The sequence below is a fragment of the Callorhinchus milii genome, unplaced genomic scaffold, assembly GCF_018977255.1.
Source record: "Callorhinchus milii isolate IMCB2004 unplaced genomic scaffold, IMCB_Cmil_1.0 Scaffold62, whole genome shotgun sequence".
NCBI lineage: Eukaryota > Metazoa > Chordata > Chondrichthyes > Chimaeriformes > Callorhinchidae > Callorhinchus > Callorhinchus milii.
Genome location: NW_024704803.1, coordinates 301,342 through 320,429, shown reverse-complemented (window position 1 = coordinate 320,429; position 19,088 = coordinate 301,342). Strand labels below are relative to the sequence as shown.

Here is a 19,088-nt window from a genome sequence, read left to right as displayed (position 1 = left end):
TCGCTCCGCCATGAACCGTCACAACAACGAGGCCGGACGTGTGGTGAGTGTGACCCCCCCCCCCCACCCACCCCCGCCCCCCGCGCCCCGCTCCAAAGCCCCCCCCCCAGTCCCTCCCACACCCCAGCGCCAACCGCCCCCCCCCAGTCCCAGTCGAACCTAAACCCCCCACCGCCCCAACCCCAGTCCCCAAACTACCCCCCAACCGCCAACCTCCAGCCCCGTCACAGCCGCTCACACAGCCCCAGCCCCTCCCCGTCCCTTAAGCCCCCGCCCCACCCCCCAGGCCCCTGCCCCTCCCGCAACCCCACCCCAACCCCCAGCCCCAACTGCTCCCCCATCCCCAGCCGTGTGCGGAGTGAGGAAACTCGCCCAACGTCTGGGCCTGCCCGGGAATCGAACCCAGGTCCCCTCGCTGGCGAGGCGAGGGCTCTGACCGCCGCGCCACGTGACAGGCGGCGCGCGATATAACTGTAATAACAATAACGAGGACAGTCCTGGCCATCGGCCGTGACACCTCATCACGGTCTGCGAGAACCTCTCAAGACGCTTCGCGGAACGTATCTGCGGTCTTCGTTGGAGTTGTGGTCGTTGGCGCGTCGTTGATCTCCGTCTCTTTCTCTCTCTCTCTCTCTTCTTTCTCTCTCTCTCTCTCTCTCTTCTTTCTCTTTCTCTCCCTCTCCTCTCTTCTCCTTCTCGCTCTTCGTCTCTCTTCTCACTCGCTTCTCTTTCTCTCTCTGTTCTCTCCTATTCTCTCTCTCTTCTCTTTCTTTCTCTATTTTCTCTCTCTCTCTCTCTCTCTCTCTCGTCTCTCTCCCTCTCTCCCCCTCTCTCTCCTTACCTCTCTCTCTCTCTCTTTGGCTTTCTGTGTCCTCGCTATCCAGGCGATCCTGGAGCACATGGAGTTGAAGTGTAAATGCCACGGCTTGTCGGGCAGCTGTGAGGTCAAGACCTGCTGGTGGTCCCAGCCCGACTTCCGGCTGATCGGTGACTACCTGAAGGACAAGTACGACAGCGCGTCCGAGATGGTGGTGGAGAAACACAGGGAGTCTCGGGGATGGGTCGAGACCCTCAGGCCCAAGTACGGCTTCTTCAAGCCGCCCACCGAAGGGGACCTCATCTACTACCAGCCCTCGCCCAACTTCTGCCACCCGGACACGGTCACGGGCTCCTTCGGCACCAGCCAGAGGGTGTGTAACGCCAGCTCGCACGGCATCGACGGGTGCGAGCTCCTGTGCTGTGGGCGTGGGCACGACACGCGGACTGAGGAACGCACGGAGAAGTGCCTCTGTGTCTTTCACTGGTGCTGCTACGTCAGCTGTCAGGAGTGCCTCCGCGTGTACGATGTTCACACCTGCAAGTAGAGACTGGTGGGGGTAGGTGGGTGGGTGAGGGTGAGGGTGAGGGCGTGAGTGAGGGGTCGGGGGTGAGCGTGAGGGGATTGGGGGCAGGAGGATTTGGGAGAGAGCTCGTATCTCATCTTCAACTCAACCCCCACCCCCCACACACTCACTTACCCACCCCATACCCTCCCGTGCCCACTAACCCACCCACCTACCCAGCCCCCCTCACCATCCACACAACCACCCACCCCCCTACACCCACCCAATTACCCAACCACCCAACTACTCACCCATATAACCACTCACCCAACCACCCACTCAACTCCCACCCACCCAACCACCCATGCACCCACCCAACAACCCACCAAAACTCCCACCCACCCAACCACTCACCCAACTCCCACCCCATCCAGCAAGACTGGTTTTGCTAGGCTGGTCTTTTCAGAAAGATACGAGGAGTCCTGCGGCGGAATGGTTCCCGCGCTCGCCTGGCAAGCGAGAGGACCCGGGTTCGATTCCCTGACAGAGCGAAACCTCGGGCAAGGCTCCTCACTCCACACACGCACACGCACACGCACACGCACACACACACACCGTTGACCCAGCAGTAAGCAGGAACCCGGTTGTTAGGTCGGTGGATCGCTTTCCCGGGGGGTAATAATCCCTTCACACAAAAGCACAACAATAATAATTGGTCACTGTTTGTGGGAGACGCTGCTGTGCGCATTCGACTGCCGCGTTTCGCCCGCAAAGTATACAGTCAATTCACTTTACAGTCTATCCTGTGAAGCGCTTTGAGACGTCTGAACGACGTGATAAGGCTGGGTATCAAATGCGAGGATTATTATCATTATTTATTATTATTATTATTCGCAGATGCCCTTAACTCCTACCCTTGGCTTTCGGTTTCCTAACCATTCTTTAATCCGTTCTGCCAGCTCTCCCGCGGTACTGAAGAGTTCACACCATCTGCCATTTAAAACGGGGTGGGTGGTGGCGGTGGGGGGGGGGGGGGGCGGGGTGGTGGGATCCAACCTTTTGGCCGATGAGGGTTGGGGGTCTGCTGGCCGCATAAGCAATATTTTTGTGTTTCCCTTCCAGAGACATAGCATAACATTTACGGGTGGGTTGTGGAGGGAGCGAGTGGGCCAGATAAGGTGGAAGGAGAGTGGCCAAGAAATCAATGGGGGTTGGGGGCCGGATCCGGCCCGCGGGCCGCCAGTTGGACCAGCCTGGTCTAAAAGACTTTTCTAACCAAAACCGAGACCTGGTTGGATCAATCTACACGCCAGGCCCCCAATCACCGAATGGATCGGTTTCAAGGTTCCCTCGCACCTCCCTACCTAACCCCCACCCCCACCCCCTCCCAATCACCACACCAGGCTCCGTGATCCTGTCACCCCCCCACCCTCGCTGGCTCCACCGGCTGCCTCCCCATCCCCCACCGGATAGAGTTCCGAATCCTCATCCTCACCTCCGAGGCCCTGACCGTCCAGTGCCTTGGGACGTCCTCCCGACGTGAAGACCGCTGTGCAAATGTAATTTTTTTTACTGTATCGTATTGTACCTTCCTTCCACCTGACATTCCCAGTCCCCTCACCCCCTCCATCCTTGCTCAAACCTCCCCCCCCCCCCAACCGCACTCCCCCCACCCCCACCAAAACCCCCTCCAACTCTTCCCCGTTCTGCCGCCCACTGATCTCAACAAAGAAACACAAAATCCACTACTTTTTATATCGTTATTTATTTCGAAGGGGAAAGACGATGTGTATAGTGTACATATATCAGCAAAAAAATGTATATATCAGCAACTCGTATATATATATAATTATATATTTGCAGATTGACTCTGTCGCCATGCTTGGTTTTAGAGCTTTATCACCGCGGGGGGGGGGGGCGGGGGGGTGGGGTGGGGAGGCGAAGGGATCAGCTCCCCTTTCTCCCCATCCCCCTCTCGCCCCTCTCGCTGCCCCCCCCCCCCCCCACCCACCCCCACCCACCACCACACACACACACTCAGGATCTTTCAGACCAAAGAAATCAACTTTCAGGGGCGTTTAAGGTCCCGATGGCGAAGGTGGGGTCATAAATAAAGACTTATTTGTCAACCGGCTGTTCCTTGTCTTGTTCTTCAATCTCTTCACTGGAACCACAATAACTCGCATTTACATAGCGCCCGTCATGTGGGGTTAGTGTCCCGGAGTGTTTGACGGTGGCAGAGTCTGTCCCTGAGCCGGGGGGGGGGGGGGGGGGGGGAGAGGGAGGGGGGAGAGATGACCATAAGCACGATCGACCAGGGAAGGGTCTACTTACCGCTGAGTAAACAGAGGCGCGTGCGTGTGTGCGTGTGCGTGTGTGTGTATGTGTGTGTGGAGTAAGAAAACTCGCCCAATGTTTCGCCCCCTGACCCGGGAACCGAACCAGGGTCCTCTCGCTTCCGAGGTGGGGGCTCTAACCACTGAGCTACGGGATCTACGGGAGTTTAATTCAAAGGGAGTCGTTCAGGTTAATGAGCAACCTGGGCAGTGACAAACAGATGCCTTCAGAGACCGGGGTATAGTATACAAAATTCACGGCCGATTCACTTTACGGTGTCTCCCATGAAGCGCTTTGAGACGCCTCGAAGACGTGATAAGGCGCGGCGTCAAACGCGAAGATTATTATATTATTATAATATACGGCGCTCAGCCAAATGCAAGGATTATTATTATTATTATTATTATAATGATCGATCATTTGCATTCGATGCAGCGCCTTATCGCGGCTTCGGGACGTCTCGAAGAGCATCATCACGGAGCGTGTTGTTTAGTGCTTTGTATCTTGCGGCCGAAGTAGAGGGATAGATACAGAGAGATGGAGAGATGGAGAGAGAGAGAGAGACAGAGAGAGAGAGAGAGAGGGGCAGCTGCTGTATAATTGACTTTTGAGGCCACAAATTGGATGGTGCTGGAAAGCCTTTGATGAGGGTTTGAGATAAAGACCTCTCACAGGCTCGTTGCTCCCGGCCCCTTTTACTCCATTTCCTTTCATCTCCTCCGGGGCCAGGTGCATTGCAATTATACCCTCGTCGTGTAGGTGGGGGTGGGGCGAGAGGACGAGGCGATGGAGATGGTTGCTTGTGGTGGTGGGGTGGGGGGGGGGGGGGTTGTGGTATCTGCGGTCGGAGAGTCTTTGCTTTTTCAGAGAGAATTGGGATGGGGGAGTTGACCTGATTTGCCCCCCCCCCCCCCCCCGGGAAAGTGGGGTGGTGGGGGGTGGGTGGGTTGTCTCTCACCAGACTGGACCTTCATTGTGTGTTCAAGTCTTTTTTTTCCTGCCCAGAGCCGGGTGTCCGACACGGGCGGAAGCCCATCACCGTCGCTTGAGAGTCTCCAAACCTCAGCGGAGAATTCCCCGCCCTCCCACCTCCACGTGGAGATCCCAGAGATAGATGGGTGGAATGGAATGCGCTCTCTCTCTCTCTCTCTCTCTCTCTCTCTCTCCCTGGAGGGACGCCCCCCCGCGCAGGTTGGGGAGGGAGGGAGGGCGGGGGGGGGGAAGCACAGAGTGTGCGTTGGGGGTAACTGCTGGAGTCTAACCAGCTGAACCCACACACAGCTCGGCCATCGAGAGCGCTGTCTGGCCAAGCTTTCCCGCTGCTTGTCCGGCCGAGGACCCCCCTCCCCGCTAGTTAGTTAGTTAGTTAGTTAGTGCTTTGGCTGCGGGGTTAACAGGAGCTGAGGGGGAGGATTCCCTGCCCCCCCCCCACCCAGTGACTGGTCGGACTTGGAATCTCACAGTCTAAGCTGACGCTCCAGTCCAGTGCTGGGGGTTGTCGCTTTGTCGGAGGTCCCGTCCTTCACATGAGGCGTTAAACCGAGGTCCCAGTTTAACGTCTCATCTGAAGGACAGAAGAGAAGGGAGTTTCTCTCTCTCTCTCTCTCTCTCTCTCTCTCCCGGTGTCCTGGCCACCAATCCCCCCGAATAAAATTATAAGATTGCTGTGCGCAAACTGGCTGCCATGTTTCACCCACAAAATACAGTCACTACACTTTATTCTGTGTGTGTGTGCGTCAGTGTGTGTGTGTCAGTGTGTGTGTGTGTCCGCTTCCTCCCTTTCCTCCTTCAAGGCCGGTCTCAAGACCTTTCTCTTTGACCGAGCCTTCAGCTCTGCTCTCGACTCTCTACCCCCTCCTCGCTCCCTCCCTTCCCTTCTCTCCCCTCCCCACTCCCCCCCAATGCTCGGGTCCCGACCCAACTGGACGTCCTCCCGACGTGAAAGGCGCTCTATAAATGAAATCTTGTTGCTGTTGTTGTTGTTGTGTCAGTGTATGTGTGTGTGTGTGTGTCAGTGTATGTGTGTGTGTGTCAGCGTATGTTTGTGTGTGTCAGTGTGTTGTCAGTGTGTGTGTGTGTCAGTGTGTGTGTCAGTGTGTGTGTCAGTATGTGTGTGTCAGTGTGTGTGTGAGTGTGTGTGTGTGTCAGTATGTGCCAGTGTATGTGTGTGTGTGTCAGTGTGTGTGTGTCAGTGTGTGTGTGTGTCTGTGTCAGTGTGTGCCAGTGTATGTGTGTGTGAGTGTGTGTGTGTGTCAGTGTGTGCCAGTGTATGTGTGTGTGTGCGTGTCAGTGTGTGTGTGTGCCAGTGTGTGTGTGCCGGTGTATGTGCGTGTACGTGTGTCAGTCTGTGTGTGTGCCAGTGTACATATGTGTGTGCCAGCGTATGTGTGTGCCAGTGTGTGTGTGTGTGTGTGTGTGTGCCGGTGTATGTGCGTGTACGTGTGTCAGTATGTGAGTGCCAGCGTATGTGTGTGTGTGTGTGTGTGTCAGTGTGTGTGTGTGTGTGTGTGCCGGTGTATGTGCGTGTACGTGTGTCAGTCTGTGTGTGTGCCAGCGTACGTATGTGTGTGCCAGCGTATGTGTGTGTGTGTGCCAGTGTGTGTGTGTGTGTGTGCCGGTGTATGTGCGTGTACGTGTGTCAGTATGTGAGTGCCAGCGTGTGTGTGTATGTGTGTGTGTGTGTCAGTGTGTGTGTGTGTGTGTGTGCCGGCGTATGTGCGTGTACGTGTGTCAGTCTGTGTGTGTGCCAGCGTATGTGTGTGTGTGTGTCAGTGTGTGTGTGTGTGTGCCAGTGTGTGTGTGTGTGTGTGCCGGTGTGTGTGTGTGTGTGTGCCGGTGTATGTGCGTGTACGTGTGTCAGTCTGTGTGTGTGCCAGCGTATGTGTGTGTGTGTCAGTGTGTGTGTCAGTGTGTGTGTGTGTCAGTGTGTGTGTGTGTCAGTGTGTGTGTGTGTGTGTGCCGGTGTGTGTGTGTGTGTGTGCCGGTGTATGTGCGTGTACGTGTGTCAGTCTGTGTGAGTGCCAGCGTATGTGTGTGTGTGTGTGTGTGTGTGTCAGTGTGTGTCAGTGTGTGAGAGGCAATATCTCCCGACAGCAATCTAAAGGGAAGATGGAAATCAAAGCAATTTAGCATTGCCGATCCCCGAGCCCAGAAAACCTTGGGAAAATCTGCTCTTTCCCAGCAAAGCAGAGCATTATCCTGCAAATGGGGGGTCCCCAGACTCCGGCTGTGTCCAAACACCGGCCTTATCAGATGGGAGTGGGTGTCTGGTGTCTGCCGTTCCCACCAGGGCAGGTCCCGTCAGCGCTGCACGCTGTGAGAGCGACGCCAGGGAGAAGGAGAGACCCACGGCTGTGTCCCTCGCTCCCTAGGGGATCGAGTCGGGGGTCACTAGACGCCGGCTTCAAAGGGACGGTGACGTTTCTGGGAGGGAGGGAGGGAGGAGGGGAGGAGCGCCTGTCGCCGTCCGCAGGGACGCCCTCTGTTTACACTGATAATCATCGTCCGGATGAACATGTTCGTGCTCATCTCTCATCCCTCTGAGCTTTAAGCGACGGTCACGAGCCGAGGGCGGGCTGTCCAGGCGAGTCTCGCCGCGCTTCAACCGACACAGCTGCAGATCACGTTTGCGCTCGCGGTCGCTCGCGCGCTGGCGCTCGCACGCACGCTCGCGGTCGCTCGCACGCCCGCTCACACGCTCACAGTCGCTCACACGCCCACAGTCGCTCACACGCTCGCTCACACGCTCGCTCACACGCTCGCTCACAATCGCTCACCCACTCACAGTCGCTCACACACTCACAGTCGCTCACACACACTCACAGTCGCTCGCACGCTCACAGTCGCTCACACACTCGCTCACACACTCGCTCACAGTCGCTCACACACTCGCTCACACACTCGCTCACACACTTTCTCATAACTCCTGACACACTCGCTAACTCCTGACACACTCGCTCGCACACTCACGGTCGCTCACACGCTCACAGGCGCTCGCACGCTCGCTCACACACTCGCTCACGCACTCGCTCACGCACTCGCTCACGCACTCTTGACACACTCGCTCACGCACTCTTGACACACTCGCTCACACACTCGCTCACACACTCTTGACACACTCGCTCACACACTCGCTCACACACTCGCTCACACACTCACACACCGCTAGAGCAGTTGCTTTGCCAGCGGGAGGACCCGGGTTCGATTCCCGGGCGGGGCGAAACCTTCGGCAAGTTTCCTTACCCCACCGGCCTCGGTTTACTTTCCTGGAAAGTAGGAACCCGGTTGTTAGTCGATTGGCGAATCCTTTTCCGGGGTAATAAACCCTTCCCCCCAAAAAAAAAATGTGGTTGCTCAACCCACGGCTGTTTGTGGGGACGCTGCTGTTTGCAAATTGGCTGCCGCGTTTCGCCCACGAAATAAATACACCGTCGCTACACTTTACAGCTTATCCTGCGAAGGGCTTTGAAGACGTGGTAAGGCGCTGCATCAAATGCGAGGATTATTATTATTATTATTATTATTATTATTATTATTATTATTATTATTATTATTATTATTATTATTATTATTATTATTATTATTTAATCATCATCTGGTGAGATGAGTGGGACAGAAGGTTCCAAGGCAGGATGAGCTGATGGAGCTCAGCTCAGGAAACCACAGCCACATCAGAAGGCAGTGATGTTGGCTGATAAGAAAGCACTGTCACACACAGCCCTCTGCGTCCTAACCCTCGTCCCCCCCACTCCCCCCCCCCCCACCCCCCCACCCCCCCCCGTGTGTCCTGTGTGTGAGACACTGGATCTTATCGTACTTATATCAACCACAGCAATCCTAGCTTTTGATCCACATCTGGTGGAGTCCTGTAGCTCAGTGGTTAGAGCCCTCGCCTCGCAAGCGAGAGGACCCGGGTTCGATTCCCGGGCGGGACAAAACCTTAGGGAAGTTTCCTTACTCCACACGCACACACGCGCGCGCGCGCGCCTCCCAGTTATTAGTCGATTGGTGGATTGTTTTCCGGGGGGGGGTAATGATCCCTCCAAAAATAATAATAATAATAATAATAATTTGGTCACTCAATCCACTCCACGACTGTTTGTGGGACTGCTGCTGTGCGCAATTGGCTGTCGTGTTTCTCCCACAAAATAGACAGTCACTACATTTTGCAGTATATTCTGCCGAGCGCTTTGAGACGTGATGAGGCGCCGCATCGAGTGAGAGGATTATTATTATTATATATTGTTGGAAGGCGGGATCCTGCGCTTGGATCCGACGAGAGACAGGGAGCCACGGAGCCTGGCGAGGACCGGGGCTATATCGAATGCGAGGATTATTCCTACTATTATTGCGAATCTGACACAATATCTCTGTCTCCCTCGCTCTCTCGCGCTCATTCTCTCTCACGCTGTCTCTCTCTCTCTCTCTCTCCCCTACTTTCTCTCTCTCGATCATTGTCTCTCTCTCTCTCTCTCTCTCTCTCTCGCACTCGCGTAGTTTCTCTCACTTTCTATCCCATTGGCGCTCTCTCTCTCTCTCTCTCTCTCTCTCCCGCTTTCTCTCTGTCTCTCTCACTCCCTCCCTCCTTGTCTCTCTCTCTCCCATTGTGTGTGTGTCTCTCTCTGTCTCTCTCTCTCTCTCCTCCTTTCTCTCTCTCTCCCATTGTGTCTCTCTCTCTCTCTCTCTCACGCTCTCTCTCCCTCTCTCGCTCCCTCTATCTCCTCTCAGTGACAGCTTGGTGCGTGTCAGGGAGCCCGTAGGAATGTGGTTGACCTGAATTCCAGTGTTAATGGTGACGGTGGGCATGAGAGAGAGAGAGTGAGGAACACAGTGAGGGAGCGAGGGAGTGTGCGGGAAAGCGGCAGAGGGAGGGAGGGAGGGAGTGAGGGAGGGAGTAAGGAAACTTGCCCAGTGTTTCGCTCTGCCCGGGAATCGAACCCAGGTCCTCTGGCTCGCGAGGCCAATGCTCTAACCACTGAGCTACTCTCCTGCCCTCCGTGCCGCCATGGGTGGCCGATCTTTCAGCCACTACGCCCCGAAACTCTTCCCCCGCCTTGCCCTCGCCCTTGCTTCCCCCATCTTCAGCTCGCGCCTGAAGACCTTCCTGTTCGACCGTGCCTTGCGGTCACCTCCCCCCCTCTCCCCCTGGCTCCGAGTGGTCCTCCGCCACCGTCACGCGCTTTCGGACGTTGTTGCGTTTGCCACCGTTTTGGGGGCTCGGCGCCGGTGAGAGGCGTTCAGAGGCTTCGGGCTTCTGTCGAGAGGCGCTGTCACTGGGGGATGTCGGGACCTGTAATCAACCTGTCGCCCAGATCTTAATCTGCTCCCTGTAAACCGCTCCGAACATCAGCGCCGTGTAACCTGAGCTCAGCCCTCGACTGCTCTCTCTGTGTGTGCGTGTGTGTGTGCGTGTGTGTGTGCGCGCGCGCCCATCCCTCCTCACCCCTCCCCTGCTCTCCCCTCGCCCCCCCCCCCACCCTCCACCAATTCCCACCCCACTCTCCTCCCCCGCTCCACTCCCCCCCATTACCCCCCCACCCGCCCGCCCGCCCGCCCTCACTCATACCCTCGCTCAAACACTTTACAGTGAAGCGCTTTGAGACGTCTCGAAGACGTGTTCAGGCGTTATATCAAATCCAAGGACTTTTATTATTATTATTATCATTATTATTAATACTTTAGAGTGAATCCAGTGAAGGGCTGTGAGAGATTAGGCCAGTTTCCTTACTCCACACGCCTCTGTTTACCCAGCCGTAAGTAGGAACCCGGTCGTTAGTCGATTGACGGATCGCTTTTCTGTGGGTAATAAACCCCACATCGTTTTTTTATAAATATAATAATGATTTGGTCGCTCCATCCATGACTGTTTGTGGGGACGCTGCTGTGCGCAATTGGCTGCCGCGTTTTGCCCACAAAACACACAGTCAACTCACTTCGCAGTATATCCTGTGAGGCGCTTTGAGGCGTCTCGAAGACCTGATGAGGCGCTGCATCAAAGGCGCAGATTAGCTAATAATAATTATGATTGTGATCATGTATTTATCGTGATTGATTCTGTGCCGGGATCGGAATCGAGGCTCAGTGATTGGGTCGGATTAAACCCAAAGGAGCCATTGGCACAGCTTAAGGCGATGCTTGTTTTCACATTTTTAATTAAATGACAAATATTTGAAGCATCTTCAACCCCACCCAGCCCCGCCAGGCGTTTGTCACAGCCTGAACCTGGGCTTGTCACATTCCCTTTATCCCTCTCTGCCTTCCTGTCACAAAACACTGCCTTCCAGCTTCGCTTGGTTTAGCAACATAGGAACAGGAGGAGGTCATTCAGCCCCTCCAGTCTGTTCTGCCATTCTGTTAGATCAATGGCTGGACTGTACCTCAACTCCATTGTAAAAAAAACTCCCCACAGCCCCCCCCCCCACTCCCCAAGAAAGAATAATTTGGGCGCTCGATCCACGACTGTTTGTGGAACAGTGTAGAGGAGCTTTACTGTGTCTCTAACCCTGACCTGGGAGTGTGGACTGACGCACAGTGTAGAGGAGCTTTACTGTGTCTCTAACCCTGACCTGGGAGTGTGGACTGACGCACAGTGTAGAGGAGCTTTACTGTGTCTCTAACCCTGACCTGGGAGTGTGGACTGACGCACAGTGTAGAGGAGTTACTCTGTCTCTAACCCTGACCTGGGAGTGTGGACTGACGCACAGTGTAGAGGAGTTACTCTGTCTCTAACCCTGACCTGGAAGCATCCCTCAAACACTCTGGACATTTTTCTCCACCCAAACCCCAGCGAAGCGGAGTTTTGACAATCATTATTTTGATGCGATAAAAGAATCCATCGCCTGCTCCCGCCCTCCCACTCCAACCCAGAGTCACCGCCAACCCCAGAAAAAAACCATTGCATCAAGTGCCTGTATTTTGTGGGCGAAAGGCGGCAGCACAACGACGCAGAGCAGTGTCCCACAGACAGCGGCGGAGCCAGAGACCGAATTTTATTTGAGGGATTGTCGGCCAGGAAACCGGGGGGAGAGAGGGAGAGAGAGAGAGAGAGAGAGAGAGAGAGGGGTGGGGGGGGGGTAACTCCCAACACTGGAGTGTGTAGGGGCTCGAACCCGCAAACGTCGGACTCAAGAGACTCACAGTGAAGGGAAATAAGAGGATAAAACAAAATCGCAATGGACAGGGTGGCGGAAGGTGGGGGGGGGGTGTGTGGGGGAGTTGGGGGAGGGGGAGATAGTGACCCATTGTGGAGGGGGGTGGGTGTGGGGGCGGGTGGGGGGGTGTGGGCTGGGGGTGAGAGACAGAGTTCAAGTGCTTTTTGATGTAACGTCCTCAGTCTTTACCCAGCTCTCTACATTCCTGACCGTTGCTGTCTCGTTAACAGACCGACCACCCCCCCCTCTCTCTTATTGGGAATTTTAATTAAAACGTCATTATCTAGCCAAAGATACCTCTTCAATTAAATGCGGTATTCAACAGGGAACAACAGATCCCACACTGTCAGAGCTCTGCAGCTCGTGTCCTCTCCCGCGCCGGGCTCCTTGACCCCATCATCCCCACACTGGCCCGGCTCCACTGGCTCTCCATCCCCCAGAGGATAAGGTTCAAAATCCCCGTCCACACCTTTACGGCCTTGCTCCTTCCCACGTCTAACCTGCTAACCCCCACATAGACCTGTCCGCTCCCTCCGCTCAGCTGCCTCCGGTCTGCTCCACGTCCCCCGCCCGACCCATCCCATCATCAACCGGTGGGGCCTTCAGCCTCTTTGCCCCCGAGCTTTGGAAGTCCATCCCACAGTCCCTTCTCCTCACCCCCTCCCTTGCCTCCTCCCTCGGGGGCCCATCTCAAGACGCTCCTCTTCAATTGTAACCTTCGATCACCCTCCTAAACCCCCACCCTCCCTGCACCCCACCCAACCCTGATCCCAACCCCCCCCCCACCCCCCACCCCACCCCGCAGCCCGGGTCCAAATCCCTGACTGTCTGTCTCGCGCATTGGGACCTCCTCCCAACATGAAAGGGGTGGATGGACAGTGTAGAGGGAGCTTTACCGTGAGCTGGGAGCGTGGGGCGGACAGTGTAGAGGGAGCTTTGCTGTGTCTCTAACCCTGGGAGGGTAGACACTGACATTCCCCAGCACTGACATCAGTCGCTCGGCTGAACATCGCCCGGGGACAGGTTTCAGTGTGAATCAGCTGAAAGATCAGTTTCGCTTATAGCTGAGAAGTCACCACGGGAGCTGCTGTGTGGGAGGTGCGGCGAATGAATCAGCAGATATCTGCACAACATATCTTGTTTTTAACACACACCGGGTTACCTCAGGCACCGGATCAGGTCATCAGTAACAGCGACTGCACCTTGCAGAGAACCTCCTACCCTTCCTCCCCAACCGGAGCTCGCTACTCTAACCCCATTCCCTGCTCTCTCGCGCTATCTCTCTCTCTCTCTCTCTCTCTCTCTCTCTCTCCCCCAGTCGTGTCTGCGTTGGTGCTCGCTCCCCCCCCCCCCCCCCCACCCCCACCATCGGAGCTCTCTGCTCCAACCCCAATCCCACGTCGAGAGTAGTGACTTTAGCGGCTAAACACAGCAGTTGTCAGTCGAAGGCTGGATCGCTGTCCCGGGTTAATAATCCGCGACCGTTTGTGGGGACGCTGCTGTGCGGAGTCTGCCGCCGCGTTTCGCCCACGAAATACAATGGACAGTATGTTCCGTGAAGCGTTTCGCGACGTCTCGAAGACGCGACGAGGCGCTGCATCAAATGCGAGAATAATAATAATAATAATTATTATTATTATTATCATTATCGCTCTGCCCCCAGAAAGCCGCAGAGATGCTTAGTGACGAGACATTGAGGTAGGAGAGGAATTAGGGGGGGTGCGGTGAAAATGGCACGGCATTGGAATTAAAAGATTAAAAGGGTGTCGTCGGCCTGCCTGAAATGGCAACCTTCGCTGAGTCAGAACGTTGTGGGCTTGAGCCCCCGCGCCAGGACTTCGTCAGTCCAGGCTGACGCTCCAGTGCAGTGCTGGGGGCAGGAGAAAGAGAGAGAGAGAGAGAGAGAGAGAGCACCGCATTGCCAGAGATGCCGTCCTTCAGGTGAGATGTTAAACCTCACTCCCCGTCTGTGCCCTGTTCAGGTGGATGTTAAAGATCCTGCGACTCTGTTCTAAAAGGGAAGGGGTTTTCTCTCTCTCTCTCTCTCTCTCTCTCTCTCTCTCCCTTCCGGTGTTCTGGACGACAACTCCCCCAGACAAAATTGGTCATTCGCTCCATGGCTGTCCGTGGGACATCGGCTGCTACGTTTCGCCCACAAATCACACAGTCACCCCACTTTACTGTGTATTCCGTGAAGCTTTTTGAGACGTCTCATCAACGTAATAAGATCTGATACCGAACGCCAGGATGATTATTATTATGTTATTACAGTTTAAATCAGTCTATAATAATAATAATAATCCTTGCATTTAATAAAGGGCCTTATCACGTCTTCAGGACATCTCAAAGCGCTTCACAGAATATACTGTAAAGTGGAGTGACTGTATATTTTGTGGGCGAATCGTAGCAACCAATTGATTTCTAAGTGGTTTTCAGTGATGGGTCAGCTGGACTGCCAAATAACACTGCCAAGTTACACATGAATGTTTGTTACTTTTTTTTAATATAGGGGAAATTATATTGTACTTGTTGCAGGGCAGGAGGTTGATATTTTGTGCACCAGATATATATTGTCAAGCCATTTCTGAATAGTTTTATTAACAGTCCCGGGCGAGCCAATGACTGTAGGAACTGTGTTTGTATTATACTGCCACAATTAAACTTGTACGTCAATACATGTCATGACTCTCTCTCTCTCTCTCTCTCTCTCTCGTTCCTTATTTTTTACGCAGTAATCAACAACATTGACAAGTTATATTTACGCAGCGCCTTTCACGTCGGGAGGACGTCCCGAGGCGTTGGACGGTCAGGGGTTTGGACCCGAGCAGCAGGGTTGGGATCAGGGGAATATGGGGTAATAGGAATAATAATCCTTGCATGTAGTATAGCGCCTTATCACGGCTTCGAGGAAGGGTAGGAGGGTAACCATAGGTGGGGTCGAAGAGGAGGGGTCTTGAGTAGCAATCACTCGGGAAAACCACATCAATAATACTACTTGCTCAACCTATTTGATTTTTTAATGATAAGATCTGGTCTGTGTTTTGGAATCTTGGCAGATAATAATTATTCCCAGTTTTGCTATGCTCCTGAGAAGCAGGAAGAGTGCTGGTGAGGGTTGCCATGTGCCTTCAGCCACTCCGCCCCGAAACCCTGGAACTCCCTCCCCCCTCCCACTCCCTCCCTCCCCCCCGCCCCCGCCCCCCGCTCCTACTCCTTCGCCCCCTGGCTCGGCGTCAGACTCCCCCACTGCCAAGCGCTACCCCACGAGTAAGTTGACAAGTTTAGATTGATTCCAAGTTCCGACGTGGGGGCTTGAACCCTTGACCGTGTAGCTCAGAGGTGAGCGAGCCAGGGTTGTGAAGAACCCTCCACCTCAGAAGCCTCCATGACTTCGGTCACCCTCCTACCCCCAAATCCCTGACTGTCCAGCGTCTTGGAGACGTCCTCCCGATGCGAAAGGCGCATTGTAAATGTACAATTTGTAATTTGTTGCTGTTGTATCCTGTGAAGCGCTTTGAGACGTCTCGAAGACGTAATAAGCTGCTGTATCAAATACAAGGATTATTATGATTATTATGATTATTATTATTCTCACCGCCAGCTGATCACCCACTGCTCCTCTCCAGCAAGACACCCACTCCCTCCTCACACTACCACCACACACAGACCCACATATACACACACACCGACACACACACACACACATTCCCACAATGTGGCTCATGCAGGATAGCGTCCCAGGGCGCTTGACAGTTGTGGAGCACTACATCAAACCGGAGGGAGGTGACCAGAGGCACGGTCGAAGAGGGAGGTCTCCGGGCACGACCTGAAGTTGGGGAAGGAAGGGGCAAGGCGGAAGGGACAGAGGAAGAGTGTTCCAGAGTATTGGGGCGTAGTGGCTGAAAGCGCAGCCTCCGATGGTGGAGCGGAGGGCACTGAGGGACAAGCAGGAGGCAGTGGGTTGCGGGTTGGGAGGTAAGCAGGTCGGAGAGGCAGAGAGGTGCCAGGGAATGAAGGGATTTGAAGACGAACGTGAGGATCTTGAAATCAATCCTTTCAGAGATGCGGTGGAGCCCGGCTAGAACTGGTGTGATGGGGTTATGGAGTTTAATGTGTTATACAGAATAGCAGCCAATGTGGGTATAATAATAATAATAATAATAATAAACCTTGCATTTGATATAGCGCCTTATTACGTCGGTGGGATGCCTCAAAGCACTTCACAGAATATACTATAAGGCGAAATGAATGTATATTTCGTGGGTGGAAAGTGGCAGCCCATTGCGCACGGCAATTAGGCAGAACATATAATATTCCTCGCATTAGATGCAGCACTTTATCACAATGTCAAACCATCTCAAAGTGCTTCACAGGATATACTGCAAAGCGTAGTGACTGCGTGTTTTTGTAGGCGAACGCGATTTATACACAGCAACGTCCCCACAGACAGTCGTTGGGAAGCAATGTGTGGATGGGTCGCTCGGGGTAGGGGTAGAGTGAACAGGGGCTCAGGTCGTGGAAATCTGGAACTCTCTCCCCCCGAAAAGGCTGTGGATGCTGGATCCATTCACATCTTCAAGACCGAGGTGGATAGATGTTTGTTAGGTCGGGGTATCAAAGGTGGAAAGGCAGGTGATTGGAGTTGAGGTACAGATCAGCCATGTTCGTATAGGATGGCGGAACACGTTCGAGGGGCTGAATGGCCTCCTCCTGTTCCTATGTTTCTATGAGTAGCTGAAGGCATAGAACAGGTTACAGGAACTCACTCGCATTGAACCGGGGCAGAGCTGAGCACAGTAGATGGAGCAGGTCATGGAACGGTAGCTGTGTGCTGCCCCCTGCTGAAGGTTCTACCATACAGCTATATAATAATAATAATAATAATAATAATCCTCGCTTTTGATATAGTGCCTTATTGTGTCTTATCGTGGGACGTCTCAAGCTTTACACACACGTGTACACATGGTTAGCGAATTAGATCCCAGTGTTAGATTAGATCAGTAAATTAGACCTCGCAAGCAAGAGGACCCAGGTTCGATTCCCGGGCAGGGCAACAACAGCAACAACAACTTGGATTTATATAGCATCCTTCACGCCGGATGGCGTCTCAGAGCGCTTCACAGTAACGGATCCCGGGACAGAGCCGGGGGGAGGGGGAGGAAGGTGATCAAAGGCGCGGGCAGGGCAAAACCTTACGCAAGTTTCCTTACTCCACACTCCTCTGTTTACCCAACAGTAAGTAGGAACCCGGTTCTTAATCGATTGGCGGATCGATTTCCGGGGGTAATAATCCCGTCAAAAAAAATAATAGTTTGGTCAATCAATCCACGACTGTTTGTGGGACGCTGCTGTGCGCAATTCGCTGCCGCATTTCGCCCACAAAACACACAGTCACTAACACGTCACAGTATATTCTGTGAAGCGCTTTGAGACGTCCGAAGATGCGATAAGGCGCTACATCAAATACAGAGATCAAATTATTGCTCTTGTGCAGTTTCCCATTTCCTGTGACCTGGGTCGTTACAAACGAAACCAGAAGTAAATGGCCGTGATCTTTCTCGCTGTGTAATGAGGATCTCTGCCTTCCGACTGAGTCATTCCCTCGTGCCTGTTGATCGTTTGAACGAGACGTTAAACCGACAACAACAACTTGCACTTATATAGCCCCCTCCACGCAGGGTATCATCTCAGAGCGCTTAACAGTGGCGGAGCCTAACTCAGAGCCAGGGGTTGTGGGGGGGGGGTGGTGGGGGGGGAGGGGGTGGTGATTGTAAGCACAGTCGAAAAGGAAGGGTTTTCGGGCGGGAATTGAAAAAGGGGTGAGAGCGGTCAAGGCGGAGGGATTGAGGAAGAGTGTTCCCGAGCTTCGGGGAGTAGTGGCTGAAAGCATGACCTTCAACGGTAGAGCGGAGGGTGCGAGGGACAACCATGAAGCTGGTGCCAGTCGAGCGGAGGCCCCGGGTGGTGGATTGGGGGGTGAGGAGGTCAGAGAGACAGGGATTTGAACACGAGAGTGAGGATCTTGAAGTCGATCCGTTCGGCGATGGGGAGCCAGTGGGGCCTGGGCCAGAACTGGTGAGATGTGGGTCCAGAGTTTGGTCCGGGTCAGTATGAGGGCGGCAGAGTTCTGAATGAGTTGATCTTTTGAATAGTGGAGCCGGGGAGTGCCTTGGAGTAATCCAGGCGGGAGGTGACAAACGCACTGCACGAGGGTTTCGGCTGCATTTGGGGGTAAGGTTGTAATGTAGCGGAGGTGGAAGAAGGCAGTCCTGGTCAGGGACCGGACTTGGGGGAGGAAGGACAACTGGGAGTTGAACTGAATGCCTCGATTCCGCACTGGTTCGATGAATCTGAAGGAGAACCCAGGGAGGTTGTGGAGTTTAGATCCGCAGCAGTGAAGACGTTGGCGGGAGCCAAGGAGTATGGCTTCCATCTTGTCCACGTTCAGCTGGAGGGAGTTTGCACTCACCCAGGCCCTGATGCCTGACAGAACTGGAGTCCTGTAGCTCAGTGGTTAGAGCACTCGCTTTGCAAGTGAGAGACCTGAGTTCAATCCCAGGCAGAGGGCGAAACCTTGGGCAAGTTTCCTTACTCCACACAGAGCCTAATAATAATCCGTCCAAAACCAAAAACAATAATAAATTGGTCATTTTCAATATACGACTGTTTGTGGGACATTGCTGTGCGCAATTGGCTGCCGCGTTCGCCCACAAATATACAGTCAATTCACTTTACAGTGTGTTCTGTGAAGCGCTTTGGGACGTCCTCCCGACGTGAAAAGCGCTATATCAAATGCAAGGATTATTATTATTATTATTATTATTATAGTATAACATCGGTGGACGTGTAGTCGATGCCGGAGAAGGCAAAGTAGATTTGTGTGTCACCCGCATACGTGCAGCTTAAATGTTCAAAAAACATTCAAAATGTGATCCTGTTCTTGTGCAAAACTGGAGTGTATTTGTCAAATTTGAAAGTTGATATTTTTAATTGTGTGGGACATGTCGGCTGCCGCGTTTCGCCCACAAAGCACGCGGTCGCCACACTTTACAGGAAGCGCTTTGAGACGTCTCATCGACGATGCGATGAGGCGCTATTTCAAATGCAAGGATTATTATTATTATTATTATTACTATTATTATGATGTGGTGGTGGGGGGGTGGGGGTTGAGCTATTGGCATTTGTGTTACCCCCTCTGGCGAGTATTGGAGGGTGAGGGGGGGGTTGAGCTATTGGTAATTGTGTTACCCCCTCTGGTGAGTATTGGAGGGTGGGGGTT

The 19,088-nt window shown here is 53.9% G+C and overlaps 1 protein-coding gene across 1 annotated transcript; it reads left to right on the top strand.

Annotated features, from left to right (window-relative positions):
- The first annotated feature begins 6 nt into the window (after positions 1–6).
- LOC103174047 (protein Wnt-3-like) lies at positions 7–1,364 on the top strand. Its single transcript, XM_042345581.1, has 2 exons — positions 7–43; positions 885–1,364. Exons 1-2 carry the CDS (start codon positions 11–13, stop codon positions 1,362–1,364), a joined length of 513 nt encoding a protein of 170 aa, XP_042201515.1. The 5' UTR covers positions 7–10.
- Positions 1,365–19,088: the final 17,724 nt, after the last annotated feature.

What these genes read in the sequence shown, in the direction of transcription:
- LOC103174047 (XM_042345581.1), top strand. Translation starts at nt 11, where the DNA reads ATGAACCGTCACAACAACGAGGCCGGACGTGTG. An exon ending in ACAACGAGGCCGGACGTGTG is followed by an intron (nt 44 to 884) that starts GTGAGTGTGACC and finishes CTCGCTATCCAG; the next exon opens with GCGATCCTGGAGCACATGGA.